General features: G+C 36.7%; 1 protein-coding gene across 4 annotated transcripts in view; it reads right to left on the reverse strand.

Moving 5' to 3' along the window:
* Nucleotides 1–15,503, reverse strand: part of CDK14 (cyclin dependent kinase 14) — a 597,668-nt gene that overhangs the window by 236,012 nt on the left and 346,153 nt on the right. For all 4 annotated transcript variants that reach the window (XM_082631823.1, XM_082631821.1, XM_082631824.1 and 1 more), the window contains one exon: nucleotides 5,321–5,441. In XM_082631823.1, coding sequence (XP_082487949.1) covers nucleotides 5,321–5,441 — 121 coding nt within the window. The remainder of the gene's footprint in view (nucleotides 1–5,320; nucleotides 5,442–15,503) is intronic.

Raw genomic sequence — 15,503 nt, forward strand, 5'->3', positions numbered from 1 at the left:
CACCAACATTCGAATTATAGGGGTTCCAGAAGAAGAAGAGAAAAAGAAAGGGACTGAGAAAATATTTGAAGAGATTATAGTTGAAAACTTCCCTAATATGGGAAAGGAAATAGTTAATCAAGTCCAGGAGGCACAGAGAGTCCCATACAGAATAAATCCAAGGAGAAATACGCCAAGACACATATTAATCAAACTGTCAAAAATTAAACACAAAGAAATCATATTAAAAGCAGCAAGGCAAAAACAACAAATAACACACAAGGGAATCCCCATCAGGATAACAGCTGATCTCTCAGCAGAAACTCTGCAAGCCAGAAGGGAGTGGCAGGACATAATTAAAGTGATGAAGGAGAAAAACCTGCAACCAAGATTACTCTACCCAGCAAGGATCTCATTCAGATTTGATGGAGAAATTAAAACGTTTACAGACAAGCAAAAGCTGAGAGAATTCAGCACCACCAAACCAGCTTTACAACAAATGCTAAAGGAACTTCTCTAGGCAAGAAACACAACAGAAGTAAAAGACCTACAATAACGAACCCAAAACAATTAAGAAAATGGGAACAGGAACATACATATCAATAATTACCTTAAATGTAAATGGACTAAATGCTCCCACCAAAAGACACGGATTGGCTGAATGGATACAAAAACAAGACCCATATATATGCTGTCTACAAGAGACCCACTTCAGACCTAGAGACACATACAGACTGAAAGTAAGGGGATGGAAAAAGATATTCCATGCAAATGGAAACCAAAAGAAAGGTGGAGTAGCAATTCTCATATCAGACAAAATAGACTTTAAAGTAAAGACTACTAGAAGAGACAAAGAAGGACACTACATAATGATCAAGGGATCGATCCAAGAAGAAGATATAACAATTGTAAATATTTATACACCAAACATAGGAGCACCTCAATACATAAGGCAAATACTAACAGCCATAAAAGGAGAAATCGACAGTAACACACTCATAGTAGGGGACTTTAACACCCCACTTTCACCAATGGACAGATCATCCAAAATGAAAATAAATAAGGAAACACAAGCTTTAAATGATACATTAAACAAGATGGACTTAATTGATATTTATAGGACATTCCATCCAAAAACAACAGAATACACATTTTTCTCAAGTGCTCATGGAACATTCTCCAGGATAGATCATATCTTGGGCCACAAATCAAGCCTTGGTAAATTTAAGAAAATTGAAATTGTATCAAGTATCTTTTCCGACCACAATGCTATGAGACTAGATATCAATTACAGGAAAAGATCTGTAAAAAATACAAACACATGGAGGCTAAACAATACACTACTTAATAACGAAGTGATCACTGAAGAAATCAAAGAGGAAATTAAAAAATACCTAGAAACAAATGACAATGGAGACACGACGACCCAAAACCTATGGGATGCAGCAAAAGCAGTTCTAAGAGGGAAGTTTATAGCAATACAATCCCACCTTAAGAAACAGGAAACATCTCGAATAAACAACCTAACCTTGCACCTAAAGCAATTAGAGAAAGAAGAACAAAAACATCCCAAAGTTAGCAGAAGGAAAGAAATCATAAAAATCAGATCAGAAATAAATGAAAAAGAAATGAAGGAAACAATAGCAAAGATCAATAAAACTAAAAGCTGGTTCTTTGAGAAGATAAACAAAATTGATAAACCATTAGCCAGACTCATCAAGAAAAAAAGGGAGAAGACTCAAATCAATAGAATTAGAAATGAAAAAGGAGAAGTAACAACTGACACTGCAGAAATACAAAAGATCATGAGAGATTACTATAAGCAACTCTATGCCAATAAAATGGACAACCTGGAAGAAGTGGACAAATTCTTAGAAATGCACAACCTGCCAAGACTGAATCAGGAAGAAATAGAAAATATGAATAGACCAATCACAAGCACTGAAATTGAAACTGTGATAAAAAATCTTCCAACAAACAAAAGCCCAGGACCAGATGGCTTCACAGGCGAATTCTATCAAGCATTTAGAGAAGAGCTAACACCTATCCTTCTGAAACTCTTCCAAAATATAGCAGAGGGAGGAACACTCCCAAACTCATTCTACGAGGCCACCATCACCTTGATACCAAAACCAGACAAGGATGTCACAAAGAAAGAAAACTACAGGCCAATATCACTGATGAACATAGATGCAAAAATCCTCAACAAAATACTAGCAAACAGAATCCAACAGCACATTAAAAGGATCATACACCATGATCAAGTGGGGTTTATTCCAGGAATGCAAGGATTCTTCAATATACGCAAATCAATCAACGTGATACACCATATTAACAAATTGAAGGAGAAAAACCATATGATCATCTCAATAGATGCAGAGAAAGCTTTCGACAAAATTCAACACCCATTTATGATAAAAACCCTGCAGAAAGTAGGCATAGAGGGAACTTTCCTCAACATAATAAAGGCCATATATGACAAACCCACAGCCAGCATCGTCCTCAATGGTGAAAAACTGAAACCATTTCCACTAAGATCAGGAACAAGACAAGGTTGCCCACTCTCACCACTCTTATTCAACCTAGTTTTGGAAGTTTTAGCCACAGCAATCAGAGAAGAAAAGGAAATAAAAGGAATCCAAATCGGAAAAGAAGAAGTAAAGCTGTCACTGTTTGCAGATGACATGATACTATGCATAGAGAATCCTAAAGATGCTACCAGAAAACTACTAGAGTTAATCAATGAATTTGGTCAAGTTGCAGGATACAAAATTAATGCACAGAAATCTCTGGCATTCCTATATACTAATGATGAAAAATCTGAAAGTGAAATCAAGGAAACACTCCCATTTACCATTGCAACAAAAAGAATAAAATATCTAGGAATAAACCTACCTAAGGAGACAAAAGACCTGTATGCAGAAAATTATAAGACACTGATGAAAGAAATTAAAGATGATACAAATAGATGGAGAGATGTACCATGTTCTTGGATTGGAAGAATCAACATTGTGAAAATGACTCTACTACCCAAAACAATCTACAGATTCAATGCAATCCCTATCAAACTACCACTGGCATTTTTCACAGAACTAGAACAAAAAATTTCACAATTTGTATGGAAACACAAAAGACCCCGAATAGCCAAAGCACTCTTGAGAACGAAAAATGGAGCTGGAGGAATCAGGCTCCCTGACTTCAGACTATACTACAAAGCTACAGTAATCAAGACAGTATGGTACTGGCACAAAAACAGAAAGATAGATCAATGGAACAGGATAGAAAGCCCAGAGTTAAACCCACGGACATATGGTCACCTTATCTTTGATAAAGGAGGCAGGAATGTACAGTGGAGAAAGGACAGTCTCTTCAATAAGTGGTGCTGGGAAAACTGGATAGGGACATGTAAAAGTATGAGATTAGATCACTCCCTAACACCATACACAAAAATAAGCTCAAAATGGATTAAAGACCTAAATGTAAGGCCAGACACTATCAAACTCTTAGAGGAAAACATAGGCAGAACACTCTATGACATAAATCACAGCAAGATCCTTTTTGACCCACCTCCTAGAGAAATGGAAATAAAGACAAAAATAAACACATGGGACCTAATGAAACTGAAAAGCTTCTGCACAGCAAAGGAAACCATAAACAAGACCAAAAGACAACCCTCGGAATGGGAGAAAATATTTGCAAATGAAGCAACTGACAAAGGATTAATCTCCAAAATTTATAAGCAGCTCATGCAGCTCAATAACAAAAAAACAAACAACCCAATCCAAAAATGGGCAGAAGACCGAAATAGACATTTCTCCACAGAAGATATACAGACTGCCAACAAACACATGAAAGGATGCTCAACATCTTTGCTCATTAGAGAAATGCAAATCAAAACTACAATGAGATATCATCTCACACCAGTCAGAATGGCCATCATCAAAAAATCTAGAAACAATAAATGCTGGAGAGGGTGTGGAAAAAAGGGAACACTCTTGCACTGCTGGTGGGAATGTGAATTGGTACAGCCGCTATGGAGAACGGTATGGAGGTTCCTTAAAAAACTACAAATAGAACTACCATATGACCCAGCAATCCCACTACTGGGCATATACCCTGAGAAAACCATAATTCAAAAAGAGACATGTAGCAAAATGTTCATAGCAGCCCTATTTACAATAGCCCGGAGATGGAAACAACCTAAGTGTCCATCATCGGATGAATGGATAAAGAAGATGTGGCACATATATACAATGGAATATTACTCAGCCATAAAAAGAAATGAAATTGAGCTATTTGTAATGAGGTGGATAGACCTAGAGTCTGTCATACAGAGTGAAGTAAGTCAGAAAGAGAAAGACAAATACTGTATGCTGACACATATATATGGAATTTAAGAAAAAAAATGTCATGAAGAACATAGGGGTAAGACAGGAATAAAGACACAGACCTACTAGAGAATGGACTTGAGGATATGGGGAGGGGGAAGGGTAAGCTGTGACAAAGTGAAAGAGCGGCATGGACATATATACACTACCAAATGTGAGGTAGATAGCTAGTGGGAAGCAGCCTCATAGCACAGGGAGATCAGCTCGGTGCTTTGTGACCGCCTTGAGGTGTGGGATAGGGAGGGTGGGAGGGAGACGCAAAAGGGAGGGGATATGGAAACATATGTATATGTATAACTGATTAAATTTGTTATAAGGCAAAAATAAAAAAAAAAAAAATAATAATAATAATAATAATTACACATTAAACCTTGCCAGTCTTTGGGCCTCCTATAATAGATTTTTAAGTTTTGCTAAAGCACTGTGTAAAACTGTGACTCTATTGAAATTAAACTTACTCTGATATTTTTAAAAAGTAATCATTTTATTTCATTTTGCATAATTGGTACCAACAGTCTTCAGGGGTATACTGTACCAAATTTAGTACCTTATAGTCACAGCAAAATTTTCAGACCACTTATCTGATTTCTGTTGTGAATTTAAACATGCTCCTACAACTTCCAACCCATACTGCTGTTTGGAGATATATACTTCCTTGTTATAAAATAAATCTACCAATTAAGACCCTTAGGGAGAAAAATCACCAAACTGACAGCTAGAAAAATGTCTCTGCCCCTGTCCATCAAGAACCATTAGCAGACACCATCTGTAAGGGAGTCCCTGATTAGGGAACATTCCCAATTATGTTTTCAAAAACTCCAGTGGTATTGCCACACACAGGCCAACACTCCAGCACCATTAATCTTCATTCAGACTGTTAGGATGTTTGTCTAGGCTTGACCCAGACCAAGCACTATAGATAAATTAGCTAGAGTAAAGCTTCCATTTCTCACCACATGTCAAGGCAGGTGGAATATTCTGTCGAGCCCAGGAGGACATCTGGAGGTCTGTACCACAAGGTAACCACTTCATTGGAGTATGTGTGGCTAGGGACGGATTTTGCTCTTGCAAGACCTGTGGGTTACAGGAAACATAAAGAAGTTTAATAGGCATTAATAAAACAAGGGAATTTAAATTTGAATGTTCACAGTTTTAAAAGGTCACATGTTATATTATAATACAGAATCACGAATGCAATGTCAAGGTTACTAGAAAGGTTGGGGAAAGCATATTGTGGTCTACCTGTTTCAAATACATGCTAATAACCAATAAATCATTTATATTTGCTAATATAGCACCAAGAATCTAAAAAAAAGTATCCCAGGAGAGTAAACAAACGATTCATAAACCATTTGATACTATGCAGAAGCTTAGAAATCTCCTGGACTTTCCAAAGAATGTCTCATGGTACTTTAGTTCGGAGAGTTACAAATAAGTGTGATAAGGAAAAGTCCCAAGGTCAAATACCTTTGAGAAAAGATGGTTTAAAAAGTAAAACAGGTTTCCATACTGTGAGACTTCTCAGTGCCCTTAATTTTTCTAATGTGTACGGTGAATTTGAAAGATGAGAATATGACTCTTTTCTCAAAGGGTTTTTCCAAAACTTCTTTTGGTTTCAGGGTTCTGTCAAACACTCACTAAGAAATGCTTATTCAGGAGGTTCATTTGAAAACCACATAAATAAATAATTATAAAGGAACAGTTAAATAAATCTGGTATGTGGAAATGATGGGATACCATATAATAAATTAAATTGTTTTCTAAGAATGTTTAAAAATTGGGAAAGTGGTCACAATAAAATGTTAAGTGATAAATTACATGCAGTTTGACCTCACAACCATAAATATTTATGCACTGAAAAAAGACTGGTGGAAAATATATTTGAATAACCTTAGTGGTTAGTTCTGGAATACAAGATTATCTGGTTTTTTAAGTCAATAAGTTTTTCTGAGCTTTTTCCAAGTTTTCTACAATTAATACATAATTCCTTTAAAAAACACAAAATCTATAGATGTTATTTTATTAAGAGAAAAAATCTGTGATAGCTTTCTATCTGGGTATGTTCATTAATGACAAGTGTAAAGTATTATTTATCACTGTGATGCTCAAAGCGAATAAACATTTTTACAGTGAACCTACCATAACATATTTATTTTAATGTTTTGATTATTTAAATTTTTATGTAGTACTAAGGAACATAACTTTTCTCAGTTTATTAAACACTTGGTATTCCCTTTACTGTATTATATGTAAATGTTAAAATTAATAGAGCATCTGGTGAGAAGATGAATTTCTAATTAGTTCAACTATGGTTACAATAACTCAATTCTTCCTACCATGCAGTTTTTATAACAACACAATGGCATATTATAAATTGACTAATGTTTATAAGTATTCCATATTAAAATGTACAGATTATACACACACAAACATACCTACACATGTACTGTCCCTAACTTTTCTGCATATGAATAGAATAACTATTTCTGATAACAGATTTCCATAATAACCTCTACTCCTTTTCTCTGCAAGGTCTTATCCTACCTCAAAGCATGCAAAACTGAACAACAGATAAAACAGTAAAGTGTTTCCAGAGTTTAGTAATCCCATCAAAAGGTTTAGTTCCTCAAATGAGCATGTTTCTCGATAGACTAAAGAGCTAATAAGCTAACAAGTCCTGAAGTAGGTTCGGACTTGTTCCATATGCTGTTGTCAAGGCAAATGGGATGCCAAAAACATTCAGGCTGGATTCCCTTGGTTTTGCCAAGTCCCTGTTGACAGAAAGCTAGGCCAGAGGGATAGGAGAAGTTAAGAATCTGAGATTTTCTTTGACAGCTCAGAGGACCAGACTGGTTATAGAAAATTGTGATACCCCCAGTTTTAAAGGGAGAACCAGACCTCAAAATTACCTAGAAATAGTATAAATCTAAATAATGATATGTGACTTCAGGTCAGTTATGCCCACTCTGAATATAAGTTCGTAAAACTGATTAAATATTTCTGAAAAATATAAATAGAAAAAGCTCTTCATCTACATTATTTTTCTCCATCTCATGTTTCAGTCAAGGACTGCCCAAACTCCATTCACTTGGGTCACACAACTGTCCAAATCAACAATGAAAACGAGTTTTCAATATCTAACTCTTCAATGTGTTAAGACAGTTTCTTAAAGTGGTTTGCAGGTAAATGTGTCATATTGAAGCATGTTATTATATTTTTAAGATACATTCTTCTGTATCACTTGAGAAAAACTCTTTCACATCTCACTTTAATAGAGTCAATTAAAACATAATCTTGTAGAGTGTCCTGTATATTGTTAAACAAAAGGTTTTTACCCTAAAAATATTTCTGTTCAGTTAAAAAGATAAATAAATCCCAAAACCTTTCAGGGAGGGAGCACATTATTAAAACAATGACTCAAAAGAAAAAAAAGTATACCTTGAAGTAGAAATATACAACTGCATTTTAAAATAAATATATTTAGTAAAGATATTGTTATGTATTTATACAGTTCATGCATCAAAACATGCTCACTATGCAAAGTTTATTAAACTGCATCCTCTGGCTGAAGGAAAACTGTAGGACAGGATTAATTAGCACAGCATGTGTGAAAGCTTTCTTTCTCTGTTCCTTGTCAGTTGCCATGGTTACACTACAGGAAGAGAGCTACAATACCTTCTAAAAAGGATGAAGTTCATGGGTTATTATCAAAACTTCTTATATTAATGTTCAGTTTGAATTAAGAGTCAAAAAGCAAAGTGAAATGCTAACTAGATAAGTATAGGTTATTTATACACTGCTGCTTTGGCTGAGTGTGTACATATGAAAGGGTGCATGTTCCTTAGGGCACCTAAAATGGCTTGCCTAACGATTCAGACTATCCAACTTGAAGATGTTACCACTTCTAACTAAGGAAAGACCCTAAGAGCAGAGTAAAAAATCCTATCATTCAAGCCCTCTTGCCAATTATTCAAAGTTGGACAACCTTGATTCTAGCTAGCATAGTAGAATCTTAGATTTCCAGAAGAGTTAAGAAGCTTTACAGGTAAGCTCTTACCCAAGGAAAGAATTCCTTTTCATATCTCTATAAGATGGTCTAACTTTTGCTGCCACCCTGAGCCTGGTTCTAACCTCTGGCAGGGACACAAAGTAAATCATGTGACAGTTCTTCCAACATTTGCCTTCAGAAGACCAGCCCTTCAGCGCCAACCAATGGAGATTCTTCAGACCTTATCTTAAAAGTTCTCTCAGCTGCAATGGATACAGTTGACCACTCCCATTCTTTTAAATTTACTCCCTTGACTTCTTAGTTATGGAAGAGATAATAGGAGTGACTTGGTCTGCTTCTGGAATCTTCCTCTATCTGCCCCATAACTGCTGGACTTGTCTAGAGTTATATATTTAAACCAGTGCTTTCTAAATGTATACACTCTGTGGGTAACTGTGGCTAATGCTATGTTTTAACTGTCATCCCTAGGTGACTTCTCAAGATTTTATCTCCAGCTCATACTTGTCTGTGGGCTTCAGATCTGGGTCTACCCAATTCCTCTCTAGACATAGGGATGAGGATGTCCTACAGGCACTAACCACAACTTACAACCACTAACCACTGGACCCCAATCACAAGTCTCTATGGCCAATTGCATTGTTAATACAGGGAATATGCTGTGAGTCCAGGGTTAAATGCAATTTACTAATAAACTGTTTTAGGTTCCCCAAACAGTAAAAGTTCTTTTAGCTGTACACTCATGTTCATTAGATTCCTATTCTATGCATATCTAATTATTCTTTCAAATTCTAATGCATCCTTTTTGCAGGCAGTAACATTGGTTGGAGACTTGAGTTATCCCTCTGACACTATGGAGAAAATTGCTAAAACTAGCATTGGGGTCCAAGAATACTAATTCCCATATCTTTGCTTTGACTAAGGAATTGAGGAAGAACTGGCAACACTGACTTGTTTCTTTTGAATTAAGTGGAATAATGGCAAAAGGTAGATGGACTTGCGAAAGCCAACTAAAATACAATATAAAGGAATATCTCTCACCACTTCAGTCTTTCCAGAGGATGTGCCACTGTTCTGTGCTTGTCGGTGGTTTTGTATTTTATATTAGAGCAACTCCCGCATGTCTCTCTCATCTTACCTCATTCCCCAAACTGAATGATCAGAAAAAGAGTGTCTTGCTCTTAATCGCAAAATCAATATTTCTAGGAAAGGGGCTCCTTTCTTCACAACTTGATTCCACACAGACATGACATACTTGGGTAACAGTTTACCATTAGGCTGTCAGGCTGAAAAGGGGAAGACTTCTCTATTCCGTGAGCTAGTCCACGGAGTAAGGGCAGAGGAAGGCTTTTATATTTCTTTCCCATTCCGCAGTCCTGAGAACCGGCCTGGAATTTATTTTAAATAGACACTTTTAATGGTGTCCTCTCCCTCCTAGAGGGTTTACATTAAGTATCTGATGATGTGCTAAAGCTATTTTTAAAAATTCATTATTGTTGCTCTTACAGTGTATCAATAAACAACCATCAATCAAAACAAGACAAAAAAGCATTTTCTTCTGATGTTGTCCAGGGTTTTGGCTTTAACCTTTTGCCTCTGCACTTGACAAGTTTTCCTGGAGGGTCTGATTTACTACCATGTGTTCAGTTACTATCTGTCTGCTGAAGATCCCAAATATGTATCTCTACTATCAATCTTCCCCTAAAACTTTAGATTTCTAAACAAAAAATGTCAACTTAGATCCTCCATATATATCTTTAAGATTTTTATTGTCCCCAATTCTCCAACCATTACTATGCCCTCCAGTGTTCTATAACTCACCACTAAACATCACCATCCATCCCTTCACCAAAGCCGGAAGTCTTGTTTCATTATAGGCTCCTTTTGAAACAGGAGGGAAGGGGGCAGGGCACACCCTTTAAAAGAATGACATAGCCCAAGGACACGACATAAACTGATTAGAACCAAGTAGGTCCAAGATGGCAGACGAGTTGACTTCCACTAGACCTTGAGCCTCAGTATACGCTGATTGTAACACATCAGCAAGCTAAATGACACACCCACAGGTGCCATGACAGTTCCAAGGCTGACTCTAAAAGTCAGAGTGGGTAGTGGCCCAGTTCCTGGAAATTCCCACCCCTTCCCCAAAATAGCTGGAATACTCCCCCCACTCATTAGCCTATGAAATTACCGACCCCAATAAAAACTGACAACCCCATACCCTAGGCCACTCTCCCCTTCTGAGATGGACCATACTCTGTGGGGTGTGTTTCTCTCTAAATAAATCTACTTCCTACCTATCAGCTTTGTCTCTCACTGACTTCTCTCTGCGATGAGAGATCAAGAACCTGAACTTCATTAAGTCCTGAGACCAGGTGTGTGATCTCAGTTGAAAGAGCGTGGGTTCAAGTCCCAATCTGAGTTGCACAGTTTCACTTTCACTTAAAAAATTAAAAAATTCAATGGATTTTACTTTATAATTGCTCTCTTTTCTTCCTCATCATCATCTCTTGCTAGAGTATTACACTAGCCTCAGGTCTGTCCACAGCAAAAAGTTATCAATTTTGAAATACATCCTAGACAATAAATGAACTACATTTATTGAGATTAATTTTACTGAAAATTAAAGTTTAATTGGAACACTCTTCAATGTGAATAATAAAAGACTTGAATGCCCAATCTTCCCCTGTTAGCATCCTCCAAACCTCTTGCCCCATATTTGCCATAATAGAAAGCAGGAAATGTGAGCATTTTAGGGACAGGCCTATGTTTTTTATACACTTAATATCACATGGTGTTTCTTAAAGTGGAAAAAAAGTTTTGAGATAACAATTATAATCTCCTTTTCTTTCCTTTAAATGAAACATCTTTTTTTTTTTTTTTTTTCTGTCCAGACTTCTACTTTAACAGAAGCTACTCTTTACAGGATATAAAAATCCCTTTAAAATGTTATGACTGGCATTTGTCAGAATCTTCCAACTGAATAAGAGTAATCTCTGAAAACAAACTCTAATTAAAATGAAATTAAGTCCAGAAGACATTAAAACATGTTAAGGCAATATTTTATTTTGTTCTGATCTTATATTTTTATATAAGCATATATATGCTCTGACCTTTGAATTTTTTAAGTTAATAAATTATGCCTAACTTCTGTCTATCCTCAAGGGTACTTTTTTTATATCTTTCATTTGAAATAACAGAAATGATCAAAATATTTTAATAAAGACATTCTAAACAAGAAAGGAAATTTTCAAAGAATTAAATTTTTTTATATAGAAAGACTTTATTTTCTATTTTGCATAGAAGATAAGAACAATATATTCCTCTGGGAAATACTGCTTTACATGAAATTAATAGGAGTGGTGGTAAGACCAATTAGAATTCTTTGGCTGACTACCACATAAGAAACATGCTTTTGCTACCAGAGCAGTAGTCTGCATATTGGAAGACTTGTGATAAGAAAAAAATGAAATGCCTGACAGTCGTTCTGACACTAACGAGTTAGTTGTGTCTCCTTGATTAAGTCACTTAAGCTCTCTTGCTTATGTTATGTGTAAAATAAGGGGGCTAAGATCAGAGTCATCAAACTACGGCCTATGAGCTGGCTACCTGTCTTTGTAAATAAATTTTGCTGGAACACAGCTACGTCTGTTCTTTCACGTATTGTCTATGTCTGCTCTTGTGCTCAGCAGCAGAGTTGAGTAGTACAACATGTAAAGCTACAAAATTTAGTATCTGGCCTTTAAGAAAAAGTTTGTTGACCCATGGGTCAGACTCAGGAAACTTTAAAGTCCATCTAGGTACTAAAACTCAGTGATCCTAAGAAAATATTACTAAGAACCTTGTTCATTAAATGTATGAAGATCATATATGCTCAAGTTCTTAAAAAGCCCTTTTAAGTAAATAATTCCACCTCACTGATCCCATCACATCACATCTGCATTAGCAGAAAAATGCAAAATCATTTTCAAGAGCGTATACATGAATACATCATCATTTTCACAGTTCACTGGTTTACATTTAATTTTCTAGTTTCTGCTTCTCAGTTAATGAAACTCATAGTTACTATTCCAATGCTAGATGACAACACAATATAGAAAATGAATTTCATAACCTGACTAAATTGGAAATTTTTATGAATTTCCATATCCATGATGATTTGTTTCCAGTTTTTAAAAATTAAAGGTAAAACATACTAAATTCATCATAAGAATCTAAGTTTTAAATCAAGACATAATACTCAGAACTTTTAGGCCATTTGCTTATAAATATGTATTTATATACCAAAAATATTATGAGCATGCATTTGTATATGTTAGAGAGATTATTTACTGAACAACTGTAACTATAATTAGGTCAAATAAAGTAAGAATAATTACGATTTTATGCCAGAGGTATGCTTTGTGCTTAATATGAAAGAAGCCAATGTATAAAGATGAAATTATCATACATACATAACATTCGAAATAACAACCTATGCTCATTAATTTTTTTAGCTTTGAAGAAAAATAATAAATCAGCTTGAGTGTTCCTCTTGGAGACTTTATGAGAAAATCATTCCCATTTCCTTCCTAAACCACCTAAAATTTTGTAAAAAGGAGGCAGGGGCAATACCCTTACCTAGTCTTACCATAGGTAATATAAAAATATGAGAATCTTTGGATAATATGCTAGTGATTATAATACAGAGGCAAACTTGATGAGAAATTCTTGAGCAGTTACAATCTGTTGGGTATTCTAAGGGTTTTAAAGGTGTGATGTCATTTAATCATTGCAATAACCTAGAAGGTAATCTAATTATTAGTATCCCAATTATACAGACAGGAAACTAATTTACCCCTTGGTCTACAGTAATAAGTGGCTATGCCCAGATGTGAATGCAGGCAGTGTCACTGCCTCCCCAGAAAGACTGGGCATCTGGGAACAAACATGCTCCTGGGCTCCAGATGGGCAGTGGCATAGACTGAGTGGGTCCAAAGCCCAGAAGGGTGACAGGTCAGTCTTATGAGAGAGGGAGAGGGATGGGGTGAGGACAGGGAGGCAGGGGACATAGGAAAGAGAAGTGAGGAGAAAACACAGCTGGTTTTACTGAAAGGAGGTTCCAAAAGAATAAGTAAACTCAAGAGAAAATGACTGATGTTGTCTAGAGGGCCTCATAGAACACTCAGACAAAAAGCCCTCAAGGAAAAGAGAAGTTTGAAAAGAGAAATGCTCAGAAACCTTCAAATTAGGGTTTGGTTGCTTAAATAAGAACAGTTCTTATCAGCTGCTTTGTCTGTCTGTTTTAAAGTGGAAGCTGGAAGAAAGCAGTAGCCCCAGAAACGGAGTAGTTAGCCAGAAGCCTGCGGTAACTTGGAGAGTAACTGCTAGGAATTCGATTGTTCTTTTGGGGGGATGCTCTTTATCTTACAGGACCCCAAAGGCTCATTGTTTTTTTCCAGAAACCTCAAACTTGGGTGTGGTTAAAGCTAATCTGAAGGATATGTACAATAGTAACACCTAAAGAAAAAGCTCTTCTGAGGTGTCCTTACTGAACTGAATTTTTTAAATATTCCATGAGATGAAAATAGGCAACTATGCTCAAACTTGAACTAAGAGGTTTTTATGTTTTTATAAGGGTAAATGTCCAACTAAATCAGTTCAAATTAATGAGGGAATCATTGAGCCAATTCAAGGGAAAAAAAAGGTTTAGGTCATGCTAAGTCATTATGATATTTTTTAAATTTTATGGTTGTTGCCCAATTTTTGTGAATTATTTTCTCCCATGCTTTTACTTTTTTTCTTTTCTCTTTTCATACTATTTGAACAGAGGTCAAGTTATAGTTTGGGGTCTCAACACTGTACTCAGTACAGGATTTCAGACATCATAATGAGAAGAAAATGTCTACTAAAAGACATGAACATTATTTTGATGATTTTTAAACTTTATTTGGATGATTTAAAAACATGTTTTATGACATCTGGTGACAATCTTGGTTGTCCTGATACTGGAGTTGGGCATTACTAATATATAAATAAACTTTAAATCTCCAAAAGGAGGTATATTGAGCATCTGGGGAATATTTTCAAAGATACATTAATTCCATGAAATAAACATATATCACAATCACTGCAGAGATGAGTCATATAGCTTTTGTGTTGGAAAAAATCTAAGCCAGTCTGTCTTCTATATTATCATTTTTATAAGGAAGTTGAGGTCCACAGTTGTATCCATTCTGCCTCTACTGTTTCAAATCCATTCCCTTCTTTTTGTGCTCACTGCACTGTCATTTTAGGCCTTCATACTTACTCTTCTGGGTCTTGAATCTTAGAAAGAGCTCCTCACTGGTTTCCCATAGAAAGAGCTCCTCACTGGTTTCCCAGCTGCCACGTTTGCCCTTCCTATTCCTTTTCCATAGTCTGAGGAAGAGACAGTTTCCTGTAGTTTCCTGTAAGAGCTTCCTCTGTGCGCTCATGTGGGACCACCACTTATAAGCTGTGTGATTTGGGGCAAGTGATTAACCTAGCTGACTTTTAGTTGCTTCATATGTGAAATGCATGTGGTAACTTTGCTGGATATTCTCTATTTGCCTCTCCTGATGCATTCTTTTTTTTTTTTTTTTTTGCGGTACGTGGGCCTCTCACTGTTGTGGCCTCTCCCGTTGCGGAGCACAGGCTCTGGACATGCAGGCTCCACGGCCATGGCTCACAGGCCCAGCCGCTCTGCGGCATGTGGGATCTTCCCAGACCGGGACATGAACCCGTGTCTCCTGCATCGGCAGGCGGACTCTCAAACACTGCGCCACCAGGGAAGCCCTCCTGATGCATTCTTGACTCTTCCTCCTTCCTGTTCTCTGTTGACATTAATGAGCTTGTAATTACAGAGTTGTTGGTCCCCTGGCCTCAAGTGCAGTTTGGCCGGTGGGAGGCACAAGGACCAAAAATCAGAGGGAAGGACAAAAGTGAGGTTGGTGTATTTTTTTACCCTTTGCTCCTTCCCAGCTGGACAGGAAAATGGCTGTGGCTAAGTACTCCCTTGGAAGGCTACCACTCTTTCTTTTTTTTTTTTTGGCCACGCTGTGCAGCAAGTGGGTGGGATCTTAGCTCCCCGACCAGGGATGGAACCCGCGCCCCCTGCAGTGGGAGCGCCG

The sequence above is a fragment of the Mesoplodon mirus genome (genome assembly GCF_964341445.2).
Source record: "Mesoplodon mirus genome assembly, chromosome: 9".
NCBI lineage: Eukaryota > Metazoa > Chordata > Mammalia > Artiodactyla > Ziphiidae > Mesoplodon > Mesoplodon mirus.